This window comes from Terrapene carolina, unplaced genomic scaffold, assembly GCF_002925995.2.
Source record: "Terrapene carolina triunguis isolate 2854851 unplaced genomic scaffold, T_m_triunguis-2.0 Scaffold68, whole genome shotgun sequence".
NCBI lineage: Eukaryota > Metazoa > Chordata > Testudines > Emydidae > Terrapene > Terrapene triunguis.
In genome coordinates this window covers 75,906,578-75,931,197 of record NW_020664419.1, presented here as the reverse complement: position 1 = coordinate 75,931,197, position 24,620 = coordinate 75,906,578, and the positions used below count along the sequence as shown (strand labels likewise).

General features: G+C 43.0%; 1 protein-coding gene across 1 annotated transcript in view; it reads right to left on the bottom strand.

Annotated features, from left to right (window-relative positions):
* The window catches only part of PLXNC1 (plexin C1), a 96,300-nt gene that overhangs the window by 26,563 nt on the left and 45,117 nt on the right, over nucleotides 1–24,620 (bottom strand). Inside the window, 12 exon segments of the mRNA XM_029910854.1 lie at nucleotides 484–630; nucleotides 1,852–2,050; nucleotides 2,607–2,731; nucleotides 3,200–3,253; nucleotides 6,022–6,125; nucleotides 6,532–6,633; nucleotides 8,238–8,340; nucleotides 9,386–9,580; nucleotides 9,679–9,885; nucleotides 10,435–10,522; nucleotides 11,686–11,865; nucleotides 18,601–18,740. Of these exon segments, the coding sequence (XP_029766714.1) occupies nucleotides 484–630; nucleotides 1,852–2,050; nucleotides 2,607–2,731; nucleotides 3,200–3,253; nucleotides 6,022–6,125; nucleotides 6,532–6,633; nucleotides 8,238–8,340; nucleotides 9,386–9,580; nucleotides 9,679–9,885; nucleotides 10,435–10,522; nucleotides 11,686–11,865; nucleotides 18,601–18,740 (1,644 nt within the window).

Sequence of the window (24,620 nt, the reverse complement as noted above, 5' to 3'; positions counted from 1 at the left end):
ATGACAGGAAAGCTCACAGTGAATTACTGAATTCTGAGGATTATTGAGTAAGCAAACACAATAAAATCACAGGTATCCAGCATCACAAAATTTCCTGTGTACTGTTGATAAATGTAATCTAGTTTTAACTATTTACTTCAATATCTCATTGTGTACTTGCAAATGTTCTATAGTATAATTTTTAATAAGAATAACTTGAAGTATCATGAGACCTCGATACAGTGCTTGGCTATTAGATCACTGCTGTGAAGCAGAAGGTATCAGATTGGTGAAATGTGGGTTAATTCACATCTACTGTGTTTTGAAACTGTGTTAATAATAATAATTTTGTTTTCTGCCCATTTTTATCTATCTAGGTACTTATACCGTCACCATCACTGGAGTATCTAAGAGACTCAATTTAGCATCCTTACATAAGAAGAATGTTGTGGGTTCTTTCAAAACATTTCAGTATTTGAAGGAAAAGCAGCTTGACAAACATACCACTGGTTTGAATTCGGTCACTTGCCACAGAAGCCAGTCTTCATTTAGTGTATACAGGGCTTTGCAAGTTATTACGTCTACCGGCCCTTTGTTTATCCTCTGATTGAGGGCAGTCACAAGCTTATAGAATGGTTCTCCAACTGTCTCCTAAGAAATAAGACCAAACACAAACAAGCAACAGCTTTAGTTCTTTCTTCTGCATTCCCACTGGAACTCTAGTGGGACACCAACAATTTGAAGCCAGTCAAACTTCCTTTTTAGCCAAGTTGCTCAGCTGTCCTGCAATTAAAAATACTTTCTGTGCAGATTTATTTCGTAAATCCCCACCCAACTCCTGTTTCTCTTACTCAAATGGGAAGAGCCACCTGGGGCTCCTGCCACGACAGTTCAGAGCCCCATGCTGGGCACAGGCAGGCAGCTAGTGGAGAAAGCCTGCCTCCCCTGCCTCTTCTGGCCTGGCTTAGCTCGCCTCTGGAGCTCTCAGAGGGACCTGTCATCTTCTCTCAGGTGTCACTCACTCCCCAACCCTGTGTAGGTCACCCTACCATCGCAAGCTACCATTGCTCCTCAGCCCCACAAAGAGGACTGGGATGTGAAGAACAGGTTTCCTCTGACTGTCCCCTAGCTCTATACTTGGGTCCCAGGAAAGTTGCCAGCTTCAAACTACCCTGCTGCTGTACTTTGCAGGCCTTAGGGCAAAGCACGTGAGCTCCCTGCAAAACAGGGCATGGGAGAGATATCATCATATTAGTGCACACAACAGGAAGTACAACCTCAAACAACAAAATTGTCAGCACACATAATGCAACCAAATGGACTAAATTAAACAGACTGTAAAATGAGAGGGATCATTTCCCCCCAACCTCTTACAGTTCTATTAATCATAGGTGTTAGCTGTAACAACAATAGGCAAAAAAATTCAAACAGAAGTGAGGTTTTCAAAATGACAGCCTCCCTTTAAACTCTCTCAAAGCATAGCTCTATGATAGCTTTTGAGGAGGAGAATACACATTGCATTCTAACCACAATGTGAATCTTCTGCCATGACAAGAAAATATGTGATGGGGTTTGGATGATAATATGTGAAGCAACAGAAGAAAATGTCAGAGTTTCAAAATTATCTAAAGTCCAACCCAAGTACAGATTGTTAGCATCATTTATACAGTTGCTCTTTTCTTACCTTTGCATAATGACAGCTGTCTATATAAGTGATCAGGACAGTAATATGGGTATATTAGTAATATAGAAAGTTAGGTTTCATGCACAAACAGATCTCTCATGAGTTCTGCATGGAAGAAGTCAGCATGTGCTATGTTGAAAATATTCCTTATTCTAGTGTCTAAGGTGGTGGAAAGATGTCAAACTTACCCGAAGAAAACCAGAAAGGCAAACAGACATCCAATTTGTCAGCAGTTTTTCTACGACAGATTCTGTGCGCCTTAGCATGAGCTTAGGTTGCGTATTGCTAGACTGCTCCATCAAGTCCTTGGTCAAGACTTCTAGAATATGGGTTAGGTAGACTAGTTTACTTTGTAGTGCAATAGTCAAGAAGGATGCAAACAAGCACCTGTTTACAAAAAATAAAAAAGTCATAGCTAAAAGGTCTGAAATTTGCTTTTCAAATCTATGACAATAGAAAGGTGATCCTAAGCCTTTCATAACAGCTTACTGTGAAATTAGTTCAAATAAACATACACCTTTCAGTTACGCCTATATGCTGAACCTTCGTTTTTTCGGTACCCCAAATACCCACTAAAGTCTCTATAAAATTTAAAGTACACAGGATCATCCCATCCAGCAATTTAAAAAAAATGTATTTTGTGTATCCGAATTTAATTCTGAAGAAGAATAGTTTCCATTTCAATGGAAGAAAAGTTCCAAATTATAAAGCAAGAACTGCTTGCTCTGAGGTGAGGTATTTTGCTAGTTCAGTGTCTATAGGCATCTATAAATCTTCTGATCTCTTTTTAATGGCTTGTTTCAGATGAAGAACAAGGAAAAATACTTTGGAAAAGCTTAAATTTGCTTCGTATGTAGTGAAAACTATATGTGTGTGTCATAATCCATGTTGTTTTTCTCTTAATTCTATGGCTTGAAGATTATAAGGCATAATCATACTATACCTGTCTTTCACAGAGAAATTTTTCTGTTTTTCAAGGGTGTGAATGAGAGTAACAAGAAAATCCTTGTTACAAATTAAAGCATGCAACATGGTGAGGCTTTCATCCTTTTGCCTGGGGTCTCTGCTCTGGAACAGTTAAACAAAAATAAGGCAAACTGTAGTTGGGTACGACAGGTCCTTAATTCTTAGAAATGAGGGTAAGCAACACACAAGATGAAATCTTGGACTCACTGAAATCAATAGGAGTTTTGCCAATGATGTCAATGGGGCCAGGGTTTCACCCATAGCATATCTGTACACACACACACACACACACACACACACACACACACACACACTTTATATACAGGCAGTACTACTACAGTTAAAGTTGCCTGGTACTTCCCATTATAAGATCCTGTTTTCATATATACATATATGTTACTACATTATATACATAAAGCCATGTAACTTTTCCCCACATGGGAAAGAATGTAGAGAAAATTTAATCTGACTGATCATTTGGAAGGTGCTCAGATTCTATGGTGATGACCATGATCACATGTAGACAGAATAACCACTAAATAAAAGTAAAATTACATTACATAGACTTACCCGTGACACATTAGTGTGCATGTCTTCAATGAAAATGGATGCAAAACTGCCTGACTAAAATAAAAGACAGGTGATGCATTACTGTTAGAAATATCAAAGGCTAAGCATGTACCCAAGGCAACAGACTTTGCTGACTAAAGAGGATTTGGGCTTCTAAATGCACCTGCAATTTATGTATTCTGCGATTTCTCAAAAGTTCTGGCATGTAACATAAAGGAAAACTGCAAGGAGAAACTCAGGATTAAGCTAGGCCACATTTACTGGTATGCTGCTGAATGCCCTCACTCCCAGGCTGCGGAGGTCAGTCAGCCCAGCCATGTTCTAACACGCCATAGGAAAGACTGTTTATTATCATCACATGAAAATCTGCTGCTTTTCCGGCGATGCGAGGACACCCCAGAATGCATTACTCCCGGATGTCACTATACCAATAGTATGAATCTTCTGGATGTCAGGGACCCCTGGGCTTAGCCAAATTTAGAGTTTTTCTCTGCAGTTATTATTACTGCTGACACTTTTCATACACTTGCTAACAATGGATCTCAAAGTTCATGAATTAAGTCTGCCACAACCCTTTGAGGCAAGTCAGTATTATTAAACCACAGAAGAGCCATAGGGCACACTGGGTCCCACTGACCCCTGATCAGCCCTGTGCTGCAAGCCTTGCTAGCAGTCAGCAGAAGTTTTCCAAGGGCAAATCTTAAAAGACCCCAGTTTCCTAGCAGCGTTAGCAGCAGGGAGTACCAGGCCTTCACAGTCCGTGAGGCTCTGACATCAGAGCCTGTATTTCTCCAAATCAGTATCTTTGGCCTCCAAACTCATTCAGATGCACTTAATAGACTTTTCTGTTGGCATTTACTGTTATCCACTTTTTCATTGACACAGAGAATTCTTCCTGTGTGTTCTATCTTGCCACTCCTCCTGCTCTTGTCCCCTGATCCTTATCCCAACTTTTCCTCCCACTCTTTCCTCTTCCACATGCCTATTAGCCGTTGTAGTTCTCCTTCTCCATTAGCCTCTCCCTCCATCCTGGCCCTTCCATTTCCACTGCCTCTCTTCCATAAGCACCCCCACACAACACCAAAACACATACACACACAGTGTGTGAAGAGTTACATATAAATAATAAACAAAATAGAAATGTGGTAAGGGTAAAAAACAATTACACAAAGCAGACATGGTTAAGGTTAAACAAAACAGTTCAGGAAAAGGATAGAGACAGAGAAGGAAAGCATGAAAACCTGGGTAAAAATTAGGGTTAAATATAGAGAAATGTAATAAGGTTTTTAATATACATATATAAATAACACAAGCAGAAGTTAAAATACCAGAATTAATAATGAAAATCAAAGCCATGGTGGCTAGATACAGGGTTAAGTAACAAAACTTGGGAAGCTGAAATGGTCATATAATATATTTTTAAATACATGAGATAACCACTTTGATAACAAATGACACATTATAAACCCCATCCTGTTTGTTTCATAAGAGAGTTAAGATTTTTGATGAGGAGTAAGCAGAAAGAACAGATGAACTCCTAAAAATAATGATAATACTGTCATGTTAATATCCCTGGTAAAAAAAGAAAACAAAAGGAAAACATGCAGAATTTATAGCAACAGGAGCCCTGTTATGATCTCCCAGTTGCAGCTTGGGTAACTCCACTGATTTTGGGGGAGTAATTCCTGATTCACTCTGGTGTAAATGAGATCAATATGAGATTTGGAAAATTTTATTGTTATTCATATTTAATATTCACATTACAGGGTCAATTTTGGGATCCCATTGTACTAGGCACTATACAAACCATCTAGGGCCATCTTCTCCTTTGAGCCAGCTATACAACAAAATATTTTCTGTTTAAGTATTTGTTTTTGAAAAGTAGTTGTTCATATTGATGCTCTTAGAAGATTAGTATGTATACTAAAAACTCATGGGCTTTGGTTAGTCTCATAATATAACTTTGAAAGATATTTGAGACTGGTATTTTCTTCCCCAGTTTGGTATCATTCCAGCTATTCCAGGGAAATTATTTTCCCCATTCTTCTCATGCTATTAAATGTCATGATGTCGCAAGTAACACTGGCCCCAGTTCAGAAAACATATAAACACTTGCTTAAGCCCAGTCCCTATTTAGGACAACATTAAAGCACAGGCTTAAAGTTGAGCATGTGCTTAGTGCTGGCCTCTATTGGGACCACTGTCACTCCTCTAAACATTTCTGGCAAGGTAATCTGCAGCTTGACATAGAACATCAACATCACTTTCGATTTCTCATTTCCTACTTTTAATTTAATTTACTGAAATTAATTCATGTGCAGGCTTGTGAGAGAGAACTTGTAAGGCCTCCTCCTCACCTTGCTGAGCCAACGGGGAAGTCCCATGATGTAAACATGTTAGCGGAACTGTTTAAGTTAACTTAATTAAGTTTTGTATAGACAGGTGAGCATGTGAGAGATAAAAAGCAACAGATAAAATGCAGGTTTAGGAATGGTAGTCTCATGAAGGGAGGCAGATCTAGTGAGGCAAGGCTATGAGAGACCCTTACATGGCACACACAATCATTAAACACATATGAATTAAGGGGACACTAGGGTTAATTTAATTAAAAAAATTAGACTTGGAGCATATGAAGTTTTACAGAACCTACGATCAACAGATCTAAACACTCCCCTGCAATGTTTGCCCAGCACTATTCTACTGGATTTGTAGTAGTATACAAGGTCTCCTGTGAAAATCACATGATGATATTTACATGAGCTATTTGGTTCTTACTTGATAACCGTGGAAGGATTACACCTAAAAGACTAGCAACCATTTACCTCTGGGAAGAAAGTTCTAAGAGCAAAATGTTTGTAGTCGAGGAAGGGAACAGTTCCAAAACTATCCACCACATCTAATTGATCCATCTGTAGTTCTGCAAATCCTGAAATAACAACCCCCTGGAATGTTAGCTTTGATAACGTAAAATTATCTTCACGATTACAGCTTTCAATATGACCCTGAAAAGATGTTCTTTAAAACAGTTCTAAGACTGATGCATTATTTTTCAAGCTGAATCTCTGTGGGATGGAAAACATTGATTGGATGCAGTTTTTTTATCTCCAATTTTGCTCAAGTAAATTGTTACATGCAATGCTATTAGCTTCTAGAATTAGCTACTACTGCACACCAACATTAACAAGAAACTCTGATATTCACATTCCAAACTATTCTATTTCTGTTTAATGAAGTCTATGAAACAAAATATTTAAAAAATGTGAGTCTCTTCATGGCACTTTAATTTCAGAAATGATATACATATTAAACAAAAGAAAGATGTGCAGACCTACCATCACGTATTTTTTTCCGAATTTCCCATTCTAACAGTTCAATTTGTTGACTCAGTTTACGGGTTAATTGTTTGGATTTGTATCTAGTTACTATGATTGCCACTAAAAAAAATTGAAAGAAAATTGTATCAGATACTTAATATAGAAATAAGACGAACAAATCTGCTTTATATACCAATACTAACAATAAAATGAAAATGAGTGTAAGAAAAAAAGGATCTCCAGTAACATTCTTCTGAATTAATTATTATTAATTTCCATTTTAGTAGCACAGAGGAGTCCTAGTCATGGACCAGGCCTCAGGAGTAAAGCCCAGTAGCTGCACCTGCTCTGTACTCCTGACACCTTAACAAACCAGTGAGGCTTCCTGTCAGACCACTCTGCCTGACTGGCTGAGGAAGCCAGCAGACCAGTTCTTAAACTCTGGCGCAGCAGTAGCTACCTGGCTGCTCAACACACAGGCCCACTGATTCTCTGCCTCATCTTTTGCCACACCCTGCTCCTGCTCTGCTCCTCCACAGATCCAGCCCAGACCTTGCCCTATACCCAGCCTTGTTTCTATCCTGTCCCAGCCTTGCGCCTGCCTCAGAACCAGTCCTGCTCCTGCCTTCCCTGACATCTGATAAATTGGATCCGACCCTCGGCACTGACTCCTGACTCCAACTCTGTCTCAACCCTAGTCTCTGGCATTCAGACTCTGACTTGGGTTCTGACTTTCGGCCCTGGTTCCTGATTCTAATCCTTTCTCAACCCTTGGCTCTGGCTTTCAGACTCCGACCACCAGGCCTGATTCCCGTTCCAAATACTAGGCCTGACTCCTGCTCCGGCAACTAGGCTCGACTGCTTAAAACACAGTCCGCTGACAATAGTATCCCATTGTGCAAGGCACTCTTTAATAACACACTCCTTTTATTTGGATCTCAGAATTATCAGGCTGACTTTCTTTTAACAGATAACACACTCAAATCTGCATGCTAAGCAGCAGCATCTGACAGACAGTGGAATAAAACTCTTCAAACTTGACTGATTTTACAAGAAAGAGAAATATTTCCAAATTGCTTAGTTAACACTTGTGAGAGAGGAGAGGCATTGACAAGGGTAGCAGTAAAGGCTGAGACATGCCTCTCACTACAAAACATGATGGAGTAAAAATATGGCAGAATTAGAATAATGAAAAGAATGGGTGAGAAATAAACACCTGACCAAACTAACTACAATTAATTAAACTCATGAATCATCTAAAATGGGATAATCACAACCATTGTTTGATGGTAAGCAACTGTGCTGGAGACACTCGCCCTTGGGGAGCTTTGTTTTGACAACTGGGAAGGCGCTAACTTGTGATGTAGGAATGTAGGCCCAGATCACCAGAGGTATATAGCCACCCAACTCCCACTGATTTCAATGGGAATTAGGCACCTAAAGACATTTGAGGATCTGGGCTGTAGTTCCTAGATCTTGCATGGCCACATGGTGCATTTCCTGGAAGAACTGGCTACTGAAACAGCCTTGTTACATCTTGTAGTCTGTGATGATGAACTTTACCACCAGAGCAAAATAATCTACCTAGCTGTTCCCAACTGAACCTGGGAAAAATATCAGACTTTCTGTGATCATCCTGGACAATCCCAGACACTTTTAAGGTATACACAGTAATTATCTCTTTCAGCAAATCAAATTACAGGGTAATGCATAACAGTACTTACCAACAATTACACCCAGTAATAAGATAGGCAGCAAAGACAGAACATAAAAATACTTGTGCGATGATTGCTTTTGAACTTCCTGCGAAAAGTTTCCTAATGTGACCTAATGGAAAAATAGACAGCTGTATTAGTGGAATGTAGCTACTCTAGTCCATGTTTGCAGAAGATCATGTTCAATGGATAAAGCAACTGGTCTCTTCAGCTGAAGTGATGAACCCTGACTAGGTAAATCATTGGGAAGGAAGAAGCAGTTTGGAAAAACATATATGAACTGATCCAAACATAACATTTACCATATCTTAAGTTAAACCAAAAGAACAAAACTTTGCTGTGTGAAAAATGTAAAACTACTGACAATGAGCCAAATGCTGCCATCACTTATATTTCAGGCTAGCCACACTGAAATTAATGTGGTGTAAGCAAAGGCAGATTTTGGCCTCAAACCAGCCAAATATCTGCACTCACCAGAATCACTGCAAACAAAAATGTTGTCATTTTCAAGAGAGTAAAAACAAGTTTTCACAGACAAAAACTGCTCTTTTCACTACAGATGTCTACCCTGATCAGCAAAAAGTCAAATGTAAGGCTCAAGTCAACACCAAAGAAAAACAACATTTCTGGTAGAGGCCTTGCACCAAACCTAGGTCATTTCCTTGCCCTTACCTAGGCTCACACCTCTGTAGCCCAGCCCCTGGATTACCTCCCCACTCTCCATGGGGAATTACTTCAGCCAATGGAGCTTCACAGTTACAACCAACCACACCCTGAAGGTGGCACAGATGGCACAGCTGCAAAGCATGCATCCTGCCCTCTTCTCATTGGTTCTGCTCCAGGGAGGTTGAGAGGAGCAGCACTTAGTCCCTTGAAGTCCTCATAAGACACTGTGATAGCTCACAGGTCTTGAAGTTTTCATATAGCTTATCAGATACACATGGACAAATCTTGCAAGTTCACCTAAACCTGAGCATGAGTAGCATCACAGCAAGACAACTTGGCTGTGAAATATTTTAGGTAAGATATGTTATAATGCTATTTCACTCTTTAATTATAAAGGATATCTATGATCAGCCAATTAACATCTTAGGACCTATTTTATAAGCATAGAAAACAAACAATGTTAAATCACTAGGGAAAGAATTTTTACTCACCCAAACTTTCACAGTGGATAACTCAATCTTGCCTGGTTTTTCCATTTTGAGTTTGCACAGTATAGTAGTACGATCTCCGGTTTTGGTAATATTTTGAACACGGAAGATGATAGGTTCCAAACGTATATCATTCATCATGTGAGTGAGAGTGACGCCAATCTCATTTTCAGAAATATCTAAGATGTCATTTTTTTTCTGAAGAGAACAAATTTGAAATGGGAAACTATTATTAAATGTGGTAAAACTTAAAACTATCATATGTGAATTTTTGTTTGATTTTTTTAAAAACTTACATATAATTTTAATTCCAGATCTGGGTCCATCTCAGTATGCAGTTGATAGTCAATAAATATAGGGTCAGGACAATATTGTAATTCAATACAAGGTATAAGGACAGTTTCCACTTTTAGTGACACATTAATAGATTTACACTCTTTTGAAAGGCTAACATCTGGTGTTAGGAAACTACATGGAGAAGTACTTCCAGGACATCCAGAGACCTAGGAAAAAAACAGCAAAACTCTCAGTGCTGAAGTACTCCAAGGTACATACAGTAAGAAACTAAGGCACTCAATAGCACTTTTAAATCCTGTTGACATCACATGGGAAACTGATAAACCTTCTATTTAAGAGCAATACTTTGTGTACTGTATTTGAAGTAAGTTCTGTATTGGTCATTTTTGTTCTTTTAAGCACCAATCATAGCACCAGCCATGCACTCCTCTAAGGCTGTATCTATGTTGGTGATGGAGAGGGTTGCTGGAATGCAAGGCCTTTCAGGAAGTGAAGAAACAGAAAAATCCGAGGGAGAATCCTTAGAACTTTAAAGCCTTGGAGAACTATGCATGGGAATTAACTATTTTAGACCTTGACTGCAAATATTTAAACACATACACAATTTTACTGATATGAGTAGTCCCATTTAATTCAATGGGACTACTCACATGAGTAAAGTTAAGCATGTGCTTAAGCTTTTGAAAGAGCTTAAGAACAAAAATGATTCCTTTAAAAACACATATTTTGTTATTGCAAAGGAGTTCAAGACTTACAGTAAATTTTAATCTCTGGTCATCTGAAATAATGACACTGTCTGTCACATTAAAATTTCTCCCAAAGAGGGTTATTTTGCGACCGCCACTATAAAAAAAAATTAAAAAATTGAGGGGTTAATGTTAGTTTTTCCCCACAAATAAATACATATCTTGTTTTTCCTGTTTACATTTCAAACGTTTTATTCAAGAAGGAACTACTAGCCACAATGTATAACGGTTTGCCTTGGTAACAGTAGATAAAATAAAAACAAGTTGCAGAGCTAGGTAATTTGTATGACTGATTTTCCAGTTACGTTGAAAGTACTTTCAAAGATACGATATAGTTACATGCCTCTTTCATGGTGCAAATCCTGTTTGCTCACGAGAGATCCAAGGCAAGTCCCAAATGATCTAATAATCTATAGGGATATATTACTTCTCAGTTAGTCATACATTTTCTTCCATTCAAGTAGCAACAATGCATTTGCTTGTATTAACCAAAATTGTGCTCACTAAGGGCTAGCACCAGAGCATAAGCCAAAGAACTACCTTGAGCAAGGAGCATCGCATTGTTTTGCTGCTCCTGGAGCAACCTAGGACTATGCACAATTCCCGTTGTCTTTTAGTAGCAGTTGAGGGTGTAGAGCACCTCACAGGAAGCATCTGGCACTTTGTCCCAAAGACAAGTCAGTGGGGGCATTTCATACATATTACTCAAGGAAGGGGAATTTTCATTTTATGTTCAGTTCACTTCTTTTTTTTTAAAGATATTTTTAATGTACAGGAGAAACTCTGCAGCTAGTCCTGAAGGGGAAATTCACAATGTATGGCCAAAATAAATTATGGGGGGAAATCAAAATATGTTTGTGGTACCCTGGCACTTTTGTTTTAGAACTCAGTTTAGTACCAAAGTTTATTTTTCATTTACTATTAAGGGGGGTTAAAAATAGTTTTGTACTTTTCCACAAATGTATCTTTTTTTTTTTTTAGTTACAGTGATCATCTTTGCACATGAAATATTGCTTCAGTTCAATTAATTGGGCTAAATTCTTCCCTGCCATACACCCAAATGGGTTATAGTGGGGATTAACTGGATTATTGGATCAGAACCTTATCTTGTGTAAATGAGTACAGCTTCACTGAAATCCAACACAGGTATCCCAATTTATACCAGCCGAGGACCTGGCAGCCAGTTAAGTTTACTAATATTAACATAGTATGATAAAGCTTTATTAAATCTATAAAAAATAAAACAAAAACAAGAATTACCTGGCCCAAGTGGTGGTTGGCTCCATTTTAGTACATGATGGCTCAGAGACATAATATACTGTGATTGGTGGTGAACATTTACGCCCATTGGCCTTTATGCATACACTCTTGGCCTCTTTGCGTCTAGGTGGGAGAGAGACTCTCACGTGTGTGTCATTTAACACCTTGCTGACTTGTATGCTGGAGGAGAAAGAAAAACAGTGCAGATGTTTTTGCAGCATTTTAACTAGGTCAGAGACACTCAAGCTGTAACTCTAGAGCAGTGGTCTCCAAATTTTTTTGATCGTGCTCCCCTATCAGTAAAAAATTTTTGAGCACGCACCCCCTGCCACGCCGCAGGGCCAGCTCTACCATTTTTGCCGCTCCAAGCAAAAAAAAAAAAAAAAGGCGCCCGGACCCCTGCCCGAACTGCTGAAGCAAAAAAAAAAAAAGCGCCGCTCAGACTTCCGCCCGAACTGCCAAAAGCGGGTCCCTGGGTCTGATCATGCAATGCACTCCAAGTAGCACTAAACAAACTGACTGAAGCCCCCATCATCTCTCCATGTTACTGCAGGCAGGCCATAAACTGAAGAGACGGAGAGAGGAGAAAAGACTCCCAGAAAGAAGAAGTTACTCACCTTGTGCAGTAACGATGGTTCTTTGAGATGTGTGTCCCTATGGGTGCTCCACTGTAGGTGTGTCTGCGTCCTTGCGCTGCTGGTTGGAGAACTTTGTTAGCTGTCCGCCCTGCCCGCACATGCGCTGCTCCTCACCTGCCACGAGGCTAGCCAGTATGTGCGGGCGACCCTCCTCAGGTCCTTCTCTACCACAGAGTCAATGACAAAAACTCCGAAGTAGAGGGGAGGAGGGCGGGTCATGGAGCACCCACAGGGACACACATCTCGAAGAACCATCATTACTGCACCAAGTGAGTAACCTCTTCCTCTTCTTCTTCAAGTAGTGTTCCTATGGGTGCTCCACTGTTGGTGACTCCTGAGCAGTGCCCACCACTGGAGGCAGGGACTTTGGAGTCAAGTCTGATATGGATGATAGCACGGTAGCACCAAATTTGGCATCTGCAGCTGAATCACCCAGGATGGCATAGTGTTCTGCAAAGGTATGTGTAGATGCCCAGGTCGCTGCTCTGCAGATTTCTGATATAGGGATACCCTTGGAGAAGGCAGCCAATGAGGAGATCGACCTTACAGAATGCATGCATATTACAGAGTGAGGTGTTACATTGCGCAATTGGTAACAGAATATAATACAGCCCGAGACCCACTTGGAGAGTCTCTGAGCTGAAATCGCTATACCTTTTGATCTATCTGCAACGGGGAGGAAAAGTCTCGGAGATTTTCTGAAGGCTCTTGTCATGTCCAAATAGAAGGCCAAAGCTCTCCTCACATCAAGCATGTGAAGAATGGCTTCTCTATTATCGTGATGAGGTTTGGGATAAAAGGTTGGAAGCTGATTTACGTGGAATGCGGAAGTCACTTTGGGAGTGAACTTTGGATGTGGTCTAAAGCGTGACCTTGGGGATGCGCCATTGGAGCTGCTATTTCCCCTATCCTTCTTGAAGAGGTGATGGCTATGAGGAACGCTGTCTTCATGGAAAGGTGAGTTAATGAGCAAGTGGCCATAGGCTCAAAAGTACTAGGTCTACCTAGTACTTTTAGCACTAGGTTGAGATCCCATTGAGGAATGGGAAGTGTAGGTTGTGAGAAGAAGTTCATTATGCCCTTAAGAAACCTCTTTGTAGTTGGATGGGAGAAGACTGAGTAATCTTCTATCTGTTGGTGGAAGGTTGCAACTGCTCCTAAATGGACCTTTAGTGAACTAACGGAGAGTCACAATTTCTTGAAAGCCAACAGGTAGTCCAGGATTACCAGTAGGGTGGCTGTATAATGGTGACGCCTTTAGGTTGGTACCCTATCTGGAATCTTTTCCATTTTTGCAGATAGGTACGACGAGTAGTTCCTTTCCTACTGTGTAACAGCACCTCCTGTACCTCCTCAAAGCAAGATGTCTCCATGTGCTGGCACCACGAAGGAGCCATGCTTTGAGCCAGAAAACCCACAGATTGGGATGAAGAGTGCATCTCTCATTCTGCAACAGGAGATAAGGAGTGATTGGAAGAGTCATCATCGGTGGATATAATGCCAACTGTGACAAGTAAGGGTACCATGTCTTTCTGGGCCATGTAGGAGCCATGTGGGAGTAATCAGTATGATGTTTCCTTTTTCTCCAGGAGCTGTAGGCAATGTCTGGCTAAAATCTGGGGGATGGATTGTACTGTCTCTATCAACGAGGAGAGACTATGGAATCTGTGATATGAGAGGAGCGCCTTCACCTGAACAGAGTCGAGGTTGGCTCCTATGAATTCTAGCCTCTATACATGTGTTAAGGTCTATAGGCCCAGATTCAGAAACAGATCCAGTGTGGTCTGGGTGATTCACTGGGCCTCTGTGAAGGACCGTGCCCTGAGAAAGCAGTCATCCAGGTAAGGATAAATCAGGATGCCCTGAGAGTGTCAGTGGACCGCCACTACCAAAAGGACCTTGGAGAATACCCTAGGAGTCGATGAGAGGCTAAACGGGAGTACTCTGTACTGGTAGTGGTCCTGGCCCAGCATGAATCTGAGGTAATGTCTTCGACTCAGTATGACAGAAATGTGGAAGTAGGCATCTTGAAAATCAAGGGCTGAGAACCCATCTCCTTTATTTAATGCTGGAATAATCATTAATAGGATAACCACCTTGAATTTCTGCGCTTTGATGTATTTGTTGAGTGCTCTGAGGTTCAGTATGGGTCTCCAACCTCTCTTTTTCTTTGGTATCAGGAAGTAGCAAGCGTAGAAGCCTTTGCTTCTGAGATGTACGGGCACAGGTTCTATGGCGCCTATGCTGAGGAGATGGTTTACCTCTAGATGTAGTAGACTCTCAAGAGAAGGGTCCCTGAAGAGGGACAGGGAAGGGTGTTTGGAAAGGGGATGGGAGGAGAAATGAATTGCATATCTGTTCTGGACGATCTCCAGCACCCACTTGTCAGAGGTTATCTGTTCCCATGTGCTGTGGAATGGGGAGAGATGGTCTCCGAAGGGATGGGCGAGGTTTTCCAGTTTGAGATGGTGAGGAGAGTGTTCTATGGGCACCTCGACCAACCTGTCAAAATTGCCACTTCAAAGTGGAGGGCTGAGATAAAGTCAGTTGGGGTCCTGATTACTTTCACCTGGGGAACCTCGGCTTCTTCCTCTGTGGCTCATAAGATCTTTGTGATGAGTACTGAGATGCATATTGCGCTGATCGGGGCTTGAACGGTGGCAGAGGACTGTACTTTCTTTTATAAATGGGAGTATAGATCCCAAAGGATCGAAGAGTCGTCTAAGAATCCTTCAGTATGTGGAGAGACATGTCAGTCTTCTCTGCGAATAACTTTGTTTCCTCAAAAGGAAGATCCTCCACCGTGGTTTGGACTTCTCTAAGGAAGCTGGACAAATGAAGCCACAAAGCCCATCTCATCACAACAGCCGTGGAAATTGATCATGCTGCTATGTCAGTCGCATCTAACACAGACTGGAGGGACATCTTAGCCACCCGTTGGCCCTTGTTAATTATGGTTTTGAATTGGCCCTTATGAGAGTCAGGGAGTGGGTCAATAAAGGACAGAGTTTTGGGTAGTTCTGGTAGTCATACTGTGCTAACAAGGCTTGGTAGTTTGCTACATGGAACTGGAGGGTGGCAGATGAGTACACTTTCCTGCCAAACAGATCTAAACGTTTCTGGTCCCAATCATAAGGAGTGGACTTAAACTGGTGCTGTCATACCTTAGCGTTAATGGCATCCACAATGATGGAATTGGGAGACGAATGGGGAAAAAAGAAATTCTGTGTCCTTTGCCGGCACATAATACTTTTTATCCACCCTCTCGCCCACTGGCGGGACAGATGTTGGGGTCTGCCATATGACTTTGGCAGGGTCTAGTATGGCCTCATTAATCAGGAGGGCCACTCTGGAAAAATGGAAGAATGTAAGATGTCCACCAGTTTGTGATGGGACTTTGTCACTTCTTCTTGTAATGGTATTTGTAGGGCTTCTGCCACCCTCTGTGACAAGTCCTGGAATAACTTGAAATCATCCGTCATCAATGGTGGGGGGGCGGGGAGGGGGATCACCATCTCATCTGGTGAGGACGATGAGAGATGGGCTTGGGAGTAACTTCTTCTTCCACCTCTGCCTCAATTTCTTCCCCTTGTCCTGGGGGTTCAGAAGCCCTCGAAGCCACAGCTGAAAAAGGGTGTCTCCTTGCTTGTTGGTATGCCATGCTGGAGGCATGGAAGGTTTGCTGCCTCTGAGCCTGCCAAGAGTCCCAGTATGGCCATTATGGTGGGTAGGGGCCCGGCGGCTGGTAGCATGGATGGCCAAACCAGGGAGACAGTGGATCAGGTGGGCAATACGCCTGATGCCCATAGTGAAATTGGGCCCAGTATGGCAAGTGAGAAGAGCATGGGGAACCCACGTCTTCCTTTTCACTTTCCAACTCCAATGATAATGGTGGTGCTATTTGATGAAGTTGTGTAAAGCAAGGAGACCTCGGTGAACCCGGGGCTCTGAGTGAGTTAGGTACCTGGGCTCCAGTACTAAGTAAGTGTGAATCCAGTGCATTGGACATCGAAAGATCCGTCACACACCGGAAATCAGGCAGTGCCGATAGTGTCAGTACTGGCAGTGGTTGTCAGTGCTGAGCGGCTTGCACCAATGGAGTCGGGGATATGGACCTGGCTGCAATGTCCGTCAGTGTCACGTGCACCGGAGTCAGTACCGGTGCAGATGTCCGTACTGACGGAGCCTTTCCCAGGGTGGATCTTCTGTGTCTTTCACACTTCTGCAGTACCAGTGCTTCTTTGCCCATGCCCATTGGGTCCTTGAGCAGTCCAACTTGTTCTGTTGGCTTGGTACCATGCGTTCCCTGGGTACCAGTTTTAGCCAGCTTCCATGCCATTGGTACTGATTATATTGATGGAGCCAGGGATTGTTTTCGGCTCGATCTGGGCTCACTACGGGCACTCACAAACCTTAGTGGTCCTGTGAGTGGCTAATCTCTCTGGGCTCACTTCCCTATGACATAGAAAGTTGCCTTGAGAGTTCCCGCTGGGATTCTGGGGGTTGAAGGGCCGACTTCATGAGCAGGAGTTTAAGCCTTATCTCTCTCTTTCCCGGACCTGGGCTTCAGTTGTTGGCACAAGTTACACTTTTGTGGAATGTGCTTTTCCCCCAGGCAGTGTCCGACAGTTACTGGGATAGATTCCTTGCAACTGAGGCACTTTTTGAAGCATGGAGAGATGGCATACCCTTGTCCTGAGGGTCCCCCTCAACAGGTTTGGCAGGAGGCAAACTCTTTCTTCTTCATTTTTCTTTCTTCTTATTATTTTTTTTTAGGCAAGGCCAAATAAAATGCAAACAAGGAAACAAAGGAAAAAAGGCTATTTAGTCAATAGGTCAATAACATGCCATCGCTGGTAATTACTATCAATGGTCAATGTGGGTCTGGCTGGAGAATCTTGCCCGCATGCTCGGGGTTCTGCTGATCGCCATATTTGGGGTCGGGAAGGAATTTTCCTCCAGGGTAGATTGGCAGAGGCCCTGGAGGTTTTTCGCCTTCCTCTGCAGCATGGGGCAGGGGTCGCTTGCTGGAGGATTCTCTGCGACTTGAAGTCTTTAAATCATGATTTGGGGACTTCAACAGCTGAGTCAAGGGAGAGAATTATTCCAGGAGTGGGTGGGTCAGCTTTTGTGGCCTGCATCACGCGGGAGGTCAGACTAGATGATCATAATGGTCCCTTCTGACCTTAAAGTCTATGAGTGAGCTTCAAGGGAAGTCAAAATTAGCAAATCTAAAGGGAGTTAACAATCCGTGAAAGGACTGCTTTAGCTATGTCTCTAGCCAAGGGTGGTTCAGAAGGAACTGAGGAGGGTCACCCGTGCATGCTGGCTAGCCTCATGGCAGGCAAGGAGCGACACATGCGCGGGCAGGACGGACTGCTACCAAAGTTCTCTGATCAGCAGCGCAGGGACGCAGACACACCTACAGTGAAGCACCCATAGGGATACTACTTGAAGAAAAAGGGGTAGGAGGAGAAGGCAGCTAGTCAGCTGAATGAAGAAGTTGTGTGCCACAAACACTGCATTGTGGCTGTTTGATGAAGTTGTGTAAAGCAATGTCAGGTTTCCATTGCACAATTAGCATGCATCTCTCAGTGCCTCTGAAGTGACTCTTCAAGACTGAGTATCATTAATCGAGGGTAATCTAGGCTATTTCACTACGGGTTACACTGTGCAATTCTTATTCACATTGGTGAACAGGCACTTACACAAACAGTCCCACTGAGCACTGCACACTCTATGCACTCAGTTATCACAGAAGTCTCCAGTACCGGCAGAGTTCTGAAGCATGGTTGGGATTTGTTGGGGTGGGTCAAACATGGCGGAAGCATTCCTATGCCCCAACTATTTTCTGCCTGCTGCAAAGCCCAGAGGGGCAATGACACCTGAGTACGAGACAGGGGAGCCTTCTGAACATCCCTTACTAGTACCAAGGGCTGAACCAGGATCACTCTGGCAGCTCCAGGATCCAGAATCAGACGTGCCCCTCCCTCCTGCCCACACCATCCCTTGGGCTGTGCACTAATGCAGGGCTGTATTTCCTCCATTGTTTTCAGTGGGAGTTGAGAGCCAGAGCACCTTACAGGATGTGTTCAGCACTTGGCTAATTAAGGGGTCATTCATATAAATAATGGGCCACATTTTGCCCTTGACTGTAAGTCAATGAGAGCTGCATACTTGCCTGTGCATCTAAAGGCAAAATGTAGCTCTGGGGTATGTGTGTAATTTTCACTGTACTAAAAATATAAACATAAATATTTGTATTATTTGGACTCACTTGTCTTGTTTGCAGCTACTGGTTCCAGTCAACACCACTGCAATGTTTGACGCTCCTGTAAAGTTTGCTCCTTTGATTATCACGTCTCTTTTACCTAACACTGATATCCATAAAGGTTCTATGGAAATATTGCAGATAGGCTATTGGAAACAAAACAAAACCTGGTTAAAAAAACAAGCTATTGAAAAAAACAAATGTTGAGCTTATGCATTTAAAATATTTTTAAATGAATCAGAATTCATCTTTCTTGTTAATTGTAACATATTTGAATCCGATCCTGAGAGGTGCTGAACAACCACAACTCCTTTTCAAGTCTTCTAATTTTAGCAATGTTAACGTTTGCATTTCTACTGAAATAGAACTACCAACAGGAAGTGCAATCTAACATATTAATAGATATGTATCACAGAAATCCACTTTAAAACGCAGCTTTATATGTTACTGTTCCACAATTCAGAAAAAGCACAACCTGAAACAATACCTGTGATCACTATAACTGAAAGAGTTCAGAGGAACAAACGGTAACTCTAGCCAATGGTATGGCTGGCTAGAATTCTAGAATGAAAAGACAAGAAACAGGATAAAGCTGGCTCACGGGACACTTTTTAAGGCCATACACAGGTTTTTGAATACTATACAGCCACATTTCAAGGAAAAGTAATTTACATGTGCATCCTCCTGTGTATAAAAATGACAATATGTGTGGTGACGTCCCAATAGCTAGCCAGAAATGTTTTAAAGAAACATGGCCAATTTTAATAGTCACATTTCTTTCTGGACTTCTTATTTTTACTTACTATTGTTAAAAAAATAACATGTTCTCAAATTATTTCAGTTTGTTTATTTGGTGTATTTGACACCAGAGTGTGTGTAGTTAGTTTAGCTGTTTCCACTGTATTATAATCAGTTAGTCAGTTTCCTCTGTGCACATTATTCATGCAACAGGGGTGAGAAAAAAAAAATCTAAAAATATAGGAAGGTATGACTCTAAAACCACAAATTGGTTGGGGCCTTCAAGGGTAAATGATTTTTAACTATTTTTTAAAAGCTAGTTACATTACAAGTTAAAAATGACCCTTTAGGATTTCGAGTTTTGTGATTATCCAAATTTTTAATGAGTCTGTTTGTGGGCACATCCATTGACACACTCCCTTGCCCGGTTTAGAGCTTGGTTCAGCATGGCTGCTGAAATATCAAAAGCTTCTACCATATGTTCTCCAGCTCATTTTATGCATGTATGTCTAGAAAACATTGCTAATTTATTCGATGAGAGCACACTGTGTTCATCATGATTTGCTGCTCCCCCTCTCTACTCTCAGAGCAGTGTCATTCACACCAGTGTTTCCTCTCATTGTTTATATCCATGTGCAGAACGAATTTTGTTATGTGCACCAATATGAAGGTGATGTGTCACACATCACCTCCATATTGGTGCACATAACAAAATTAATGTGGTGGGGGTGGGGCTGAGGGATTTAAAGTGTGGAAGGGGGCTCAGGGCTGGGGCAGAGGGTTGGGGTGTGGGGCAGGGGCGAGGGCTCTGGCTGGGGGTGAAGGCTCTGGCCTGGGGCCGGGGATGAGGGGTTCGGGGTGCAGGAGGGAGCTCAGGGCTGGGACAGAGGGTTGAATGCAGGGGGTGAGGGCTCCCTCCGGCTAGGGGTGAAGGCTCTGGGGTGCGGCTGGGGCTGAAGGCTTTGGGAGGGGGATCAGTGCTGGGGCAGAGGGCTGGGGTACAGGCTCTGGGGTGGGGCCAGGGATGAGGGGTTTGGGGTGCAGGCTTCCCAGGGGCTGCAGTGGGGAGAGAGGACTCCCCCCAGCCCTCTCTCCCCACTGCAGCTCAGGGCTGGGGGAGAGGCGCCTCTCCCCTGCTGTGGCAGCTCCGGTAAGGCTGGGATGGGGCGAGGGAGGGGCTCCTCTCCCCAGGCCGCGGCAAGTCTGGGGCAGGTCCATGCTGGGGCCGGCGGGGAGGGGTGCCTCTCTCCATTGCGGCAGCTCCGCACCTGGGCTGGCGGGGAGGGGCGCCTCTCGCTGCCGCAGCCCTGAGCCCCCACGCAGGGCTTAACAGCGGCCGCGCAGCTTAAAGGGAACTTAGATTCACACCTCTAATGTTAAAAGAATTCGAGGTTGCTTAAGCCCCAAATTTGAACTACTTATGCTGTCTCTATATGATTTTATGGTTACAAAGCTAGCTGCACCTCTGTCCCCTCTCTGCATGCACCCCTCAGGTCTCAAGATTCTCTCATAGACTGGGCCCTGGGCTATAGTATTTTATGGATGGACCATGCTTACCCAGCAGGTCTGACTGGGCTCGGCACCTGTGATTCTTTCCTTCGGGAGCTGTGACAAATGGATTATGGTTAGGGCCCTACCAAATTCACAGCCATGAAAAACACATCATGGACCATGAAATCTGGTCTCTCCCCATGAAATCTGGTCTTTTGTGTGCTTTTACCCCATACTATATAGATTTCATGGGGGAGATCAGCGTTTCTCAAATTGGGGGTCCTGACCCAAAAGGGAGTTGCAGGGGGGTCACAAGGTTATTTCAGAGGAGGCTGTAGTATTGCCACCCTTACTTCTGTGCTGCCTTCAGAGCTGGGCGGCCGGAGAGTGGCAGCTGTTGGCCAAGTGCCCAGCTCTGAAGGCAGCACCCTGCCACCAGCAGCACAGAAGTAAAGGTGGCAATACCATACCATGCCATCCTTACTAGAATCATAGAATCATAGAAGATTAGGGTTGGAAGGGACCTCAGGAGGTCATCTAGTCCAACCCCCTGCTCAAAGCAGGACCAATCCCCAGACAGATTTTTACCCCAGATCCTTAAGTGGCCCCCTCAAGGATTGAACTCACAACCCTGGGTTTAGCAGGCCAATGCTCAAACCACTGAGCTATCCCTCCCCCCCTTACTTCTGCACTGCTGCTGGTGATGGCTCTGCCTTTACAGCTGGGCTCCCGGCCAGCAGCCACCGCTCTCCAACTGCCCAGCTCTGAAGGCAGCGCCGCCGCCAGCAGCAGCGCAGAAGTAAGAGGAGAAGTACTGCAACCCCCCCCCCCCCACACACACACAATAACCTTACGACCGCCCTGTGACAGGTTAGATCACAGAAACCCCCTTGGGAGCTGCCACCCCATGTGCCAAGACTACTTCTACCCCTGCTTTCCCTGCCAGCTCAGGACTCCAGCACCCTGTCTTGCTGAGCCAGACACTCCCATCTGCTCCAACAAAGACCCAGGGTCTGAATTACTTGCCCCAAAAGCTGCAGGTTTACCTGAAAGCAGCTAACAGAAGTGTTCCTGTCTTTAACACTCAGATGCCCAACTCCCAATGGGGTCTAAACCCAAATAAATCCGTTTTACCCTGTATAAAGCTTATACAGGGTAAACTAATAAATTGTTCGCTCTCTATAACACTGATAGAGAGATATGCACAGTTGTTTGCTCCCCCAGGCATTAATACATACTCTGAGTTAATTAATAAGTAAAAAGTGATTTTATTAAATACAGAAAGTAGGATTTAAGTGGTTCCAAGTAGTAACAGACAGAACAAAGTAAGTCACCAAGCAAAATAAAATAAAATGTGCAAGTCTATGTCTAATCAAACTGAATACAGATAATCTCACCCTCAGAGATGCTTCAGTAAGTTTTTTTTCTCAGACTGGACACCTTCCAGGCCCGGGAACAATTCTTTCCCCTGGTACAGCTCTTGTTCCAGCTCAGGTGGTAGCTAGGGGATTCTTCATGATGGCTCCTCTCCCTCTTTGTTCTGTTCCACCCCTTTATATATCTTTTGCATAAGGCGGGAATCCTTTGTCCCCCTCTGGGTTCCCACCCCCTCTTTCTCAATGGAAAGACACCAGGTTAAAGATGGATTCCAGTTCAGGTGACATGATCACATGTCACTGCAAGACTTCATTGCCCACTTGCCAGCACACACATATACAGGAAGACTTATAGGTAAAACACACCCATCTGCAGACAACGGTCCTGGTTAATGGGAGTCATCAAGATTCCAAACCACCATTAATGGCCCACACTTTGCATAATTACAATAGGCCCTCAGAGTTATATTTCATATTTCTAGTTTCAGATACAAGAGTGGTACATTTATACAAATAGGATGATCACACTCAGTAGATTATAAGCTTTGTAATGATACGTTACAAGAGACCTTTTGCATGAAGCATATTCCAGTTACATTATATTCACTCATTAGCATATTTTTATAAAACCATATAGACTGCAACGTCACACGCCCACAACTCCTTTTTGGGTCAGGACCCCTACAACTACAACACTGTGAAATTTCAGATTTAAATAGCTGAAATCATGAAATTTACCATTTTTTTTAACCCTATGACCGTGAAATTGACCAAAATGGACCATGAATTTGGTAGGGCCCTAATTATGGTGACCCAAAACAGCCTTCTTAAAACAACAGTATTGTTTATTTAACCATAGGCATAAGGCCTAACATAAGAGAAAAACAATTTAAAAACAACGAAAGGTCTACATGTGCTACCTTGCCCAGAGCCTATCCATCCTTCTGAGGACCCCAACAGATCTAACTTCTCCCAGAATCAAACTTGACAGGCTCTGCATTCTCAGTCTTAAAAACCCGACTCTTGAGGGAGCATGTGGCTCTTTAAACCCTCTTGGATCCTGTGATCCACTCTCCCCACAGGAACCAACTCCCTCCTGGGGACACCTGTTTGGCAGGCCAAATGGGACCAAGTCAGGGTATCTAAATGAATAGCTCTTACATTGTCTCTCAAGATTTTGCTGGATCCACCTCCCGCTTCCTGGATGCATTTCCTGACAATACTGCTTTTGAATTAACTCAGTATATGCATACAGTAAACCTGCCAATAACATAGACAACACATAATGTTCATAAATTGTTACAGGCAACTCCAAATCCATCATAGATGTTTATAAAAATTAACTGCCCAAAAGCTCTGTTAGGGCAGAGTTAAAGTTACCCATTGGTGCCTCATGCCCATCCAGAATATCAAGTTCAGCACACTAAACTCTCTGAAGATCAGGAAATGAAGAGTTAAGATAAATGCCACCTCCCGCCCCCCGCAATGCAACCTTAACTGTGCCCCCATGGTGCTGGCAATTGTTTAGTAGGGATGATGCCATAATAAGTACACACAAAGAATAGCTAAGAGAATGAGCCACCATTTTTGTGCTGTGATTAGTTCCAGATTTGAATTGCAGCATTTACCTGCATGCATTCCAGCTGTGTTCACTGTGTCATGTCTAGCTGTGCTGAACAGCTGTGGGATTAGTTGGAGCAGGTTGGCATAGCCATTACTGTGTAGGAGGAGAGGTGTACGTGTGGTGTCAGGTACGCCTCATTTCAGCATTGAGTTCCATAGGTTGTGTCAGGAGCGGTGCACAGGGGTCTTCTTGTCACAGGGACGGTTAGAAGTCCAGTGGCATACGTGACTGTGATCTCCAGAGCTAAGTGAAGGCAATGTCTCAGAGGGAATCCTAAAAGCCAGGGAGAAGGAGTGAGAACATTCAGCAAGTGTGGGCTGGTTTGTGTGGCACAGGCTCAATGTTTGGGCATAGGTAGCTCCTGTCTGCTACACCTGACATAAACCCAAGTTTTGACTTAGCAAGGAGAAGGTATTAGACTTTGCCTGACAATGCCCATGTGCTCTGTTCCCAGAGAGTTCTGCAGTGTCAGTAGGGATAGAGCGCTAGTATGCGTGTTATTGGTGTGTTGGAAGGTCACTCTAAAAGAGCAGGTAAGGTTGTGTTGGGGGTGGTATAAATCTTAATTCTGCATTTCTCGGTTTTCTGAAGTTTAAGTTTGCATTACATTAATTCTTCATTTCATGGGTTCTAGAGATTTTTAATGTAGCTGAACTCGATGTTCTGGAAGAAAGCGAGGAACCATGCAGCAATCTTAACGCAACCTTTTTTTTTGGGGGGGGGGGAAGGTGTGTGTGTTTGTTCTGTTTTAAAAGGGCAAATATAGTGCCCATCTATAAAAAGGGAAATAAAAACAA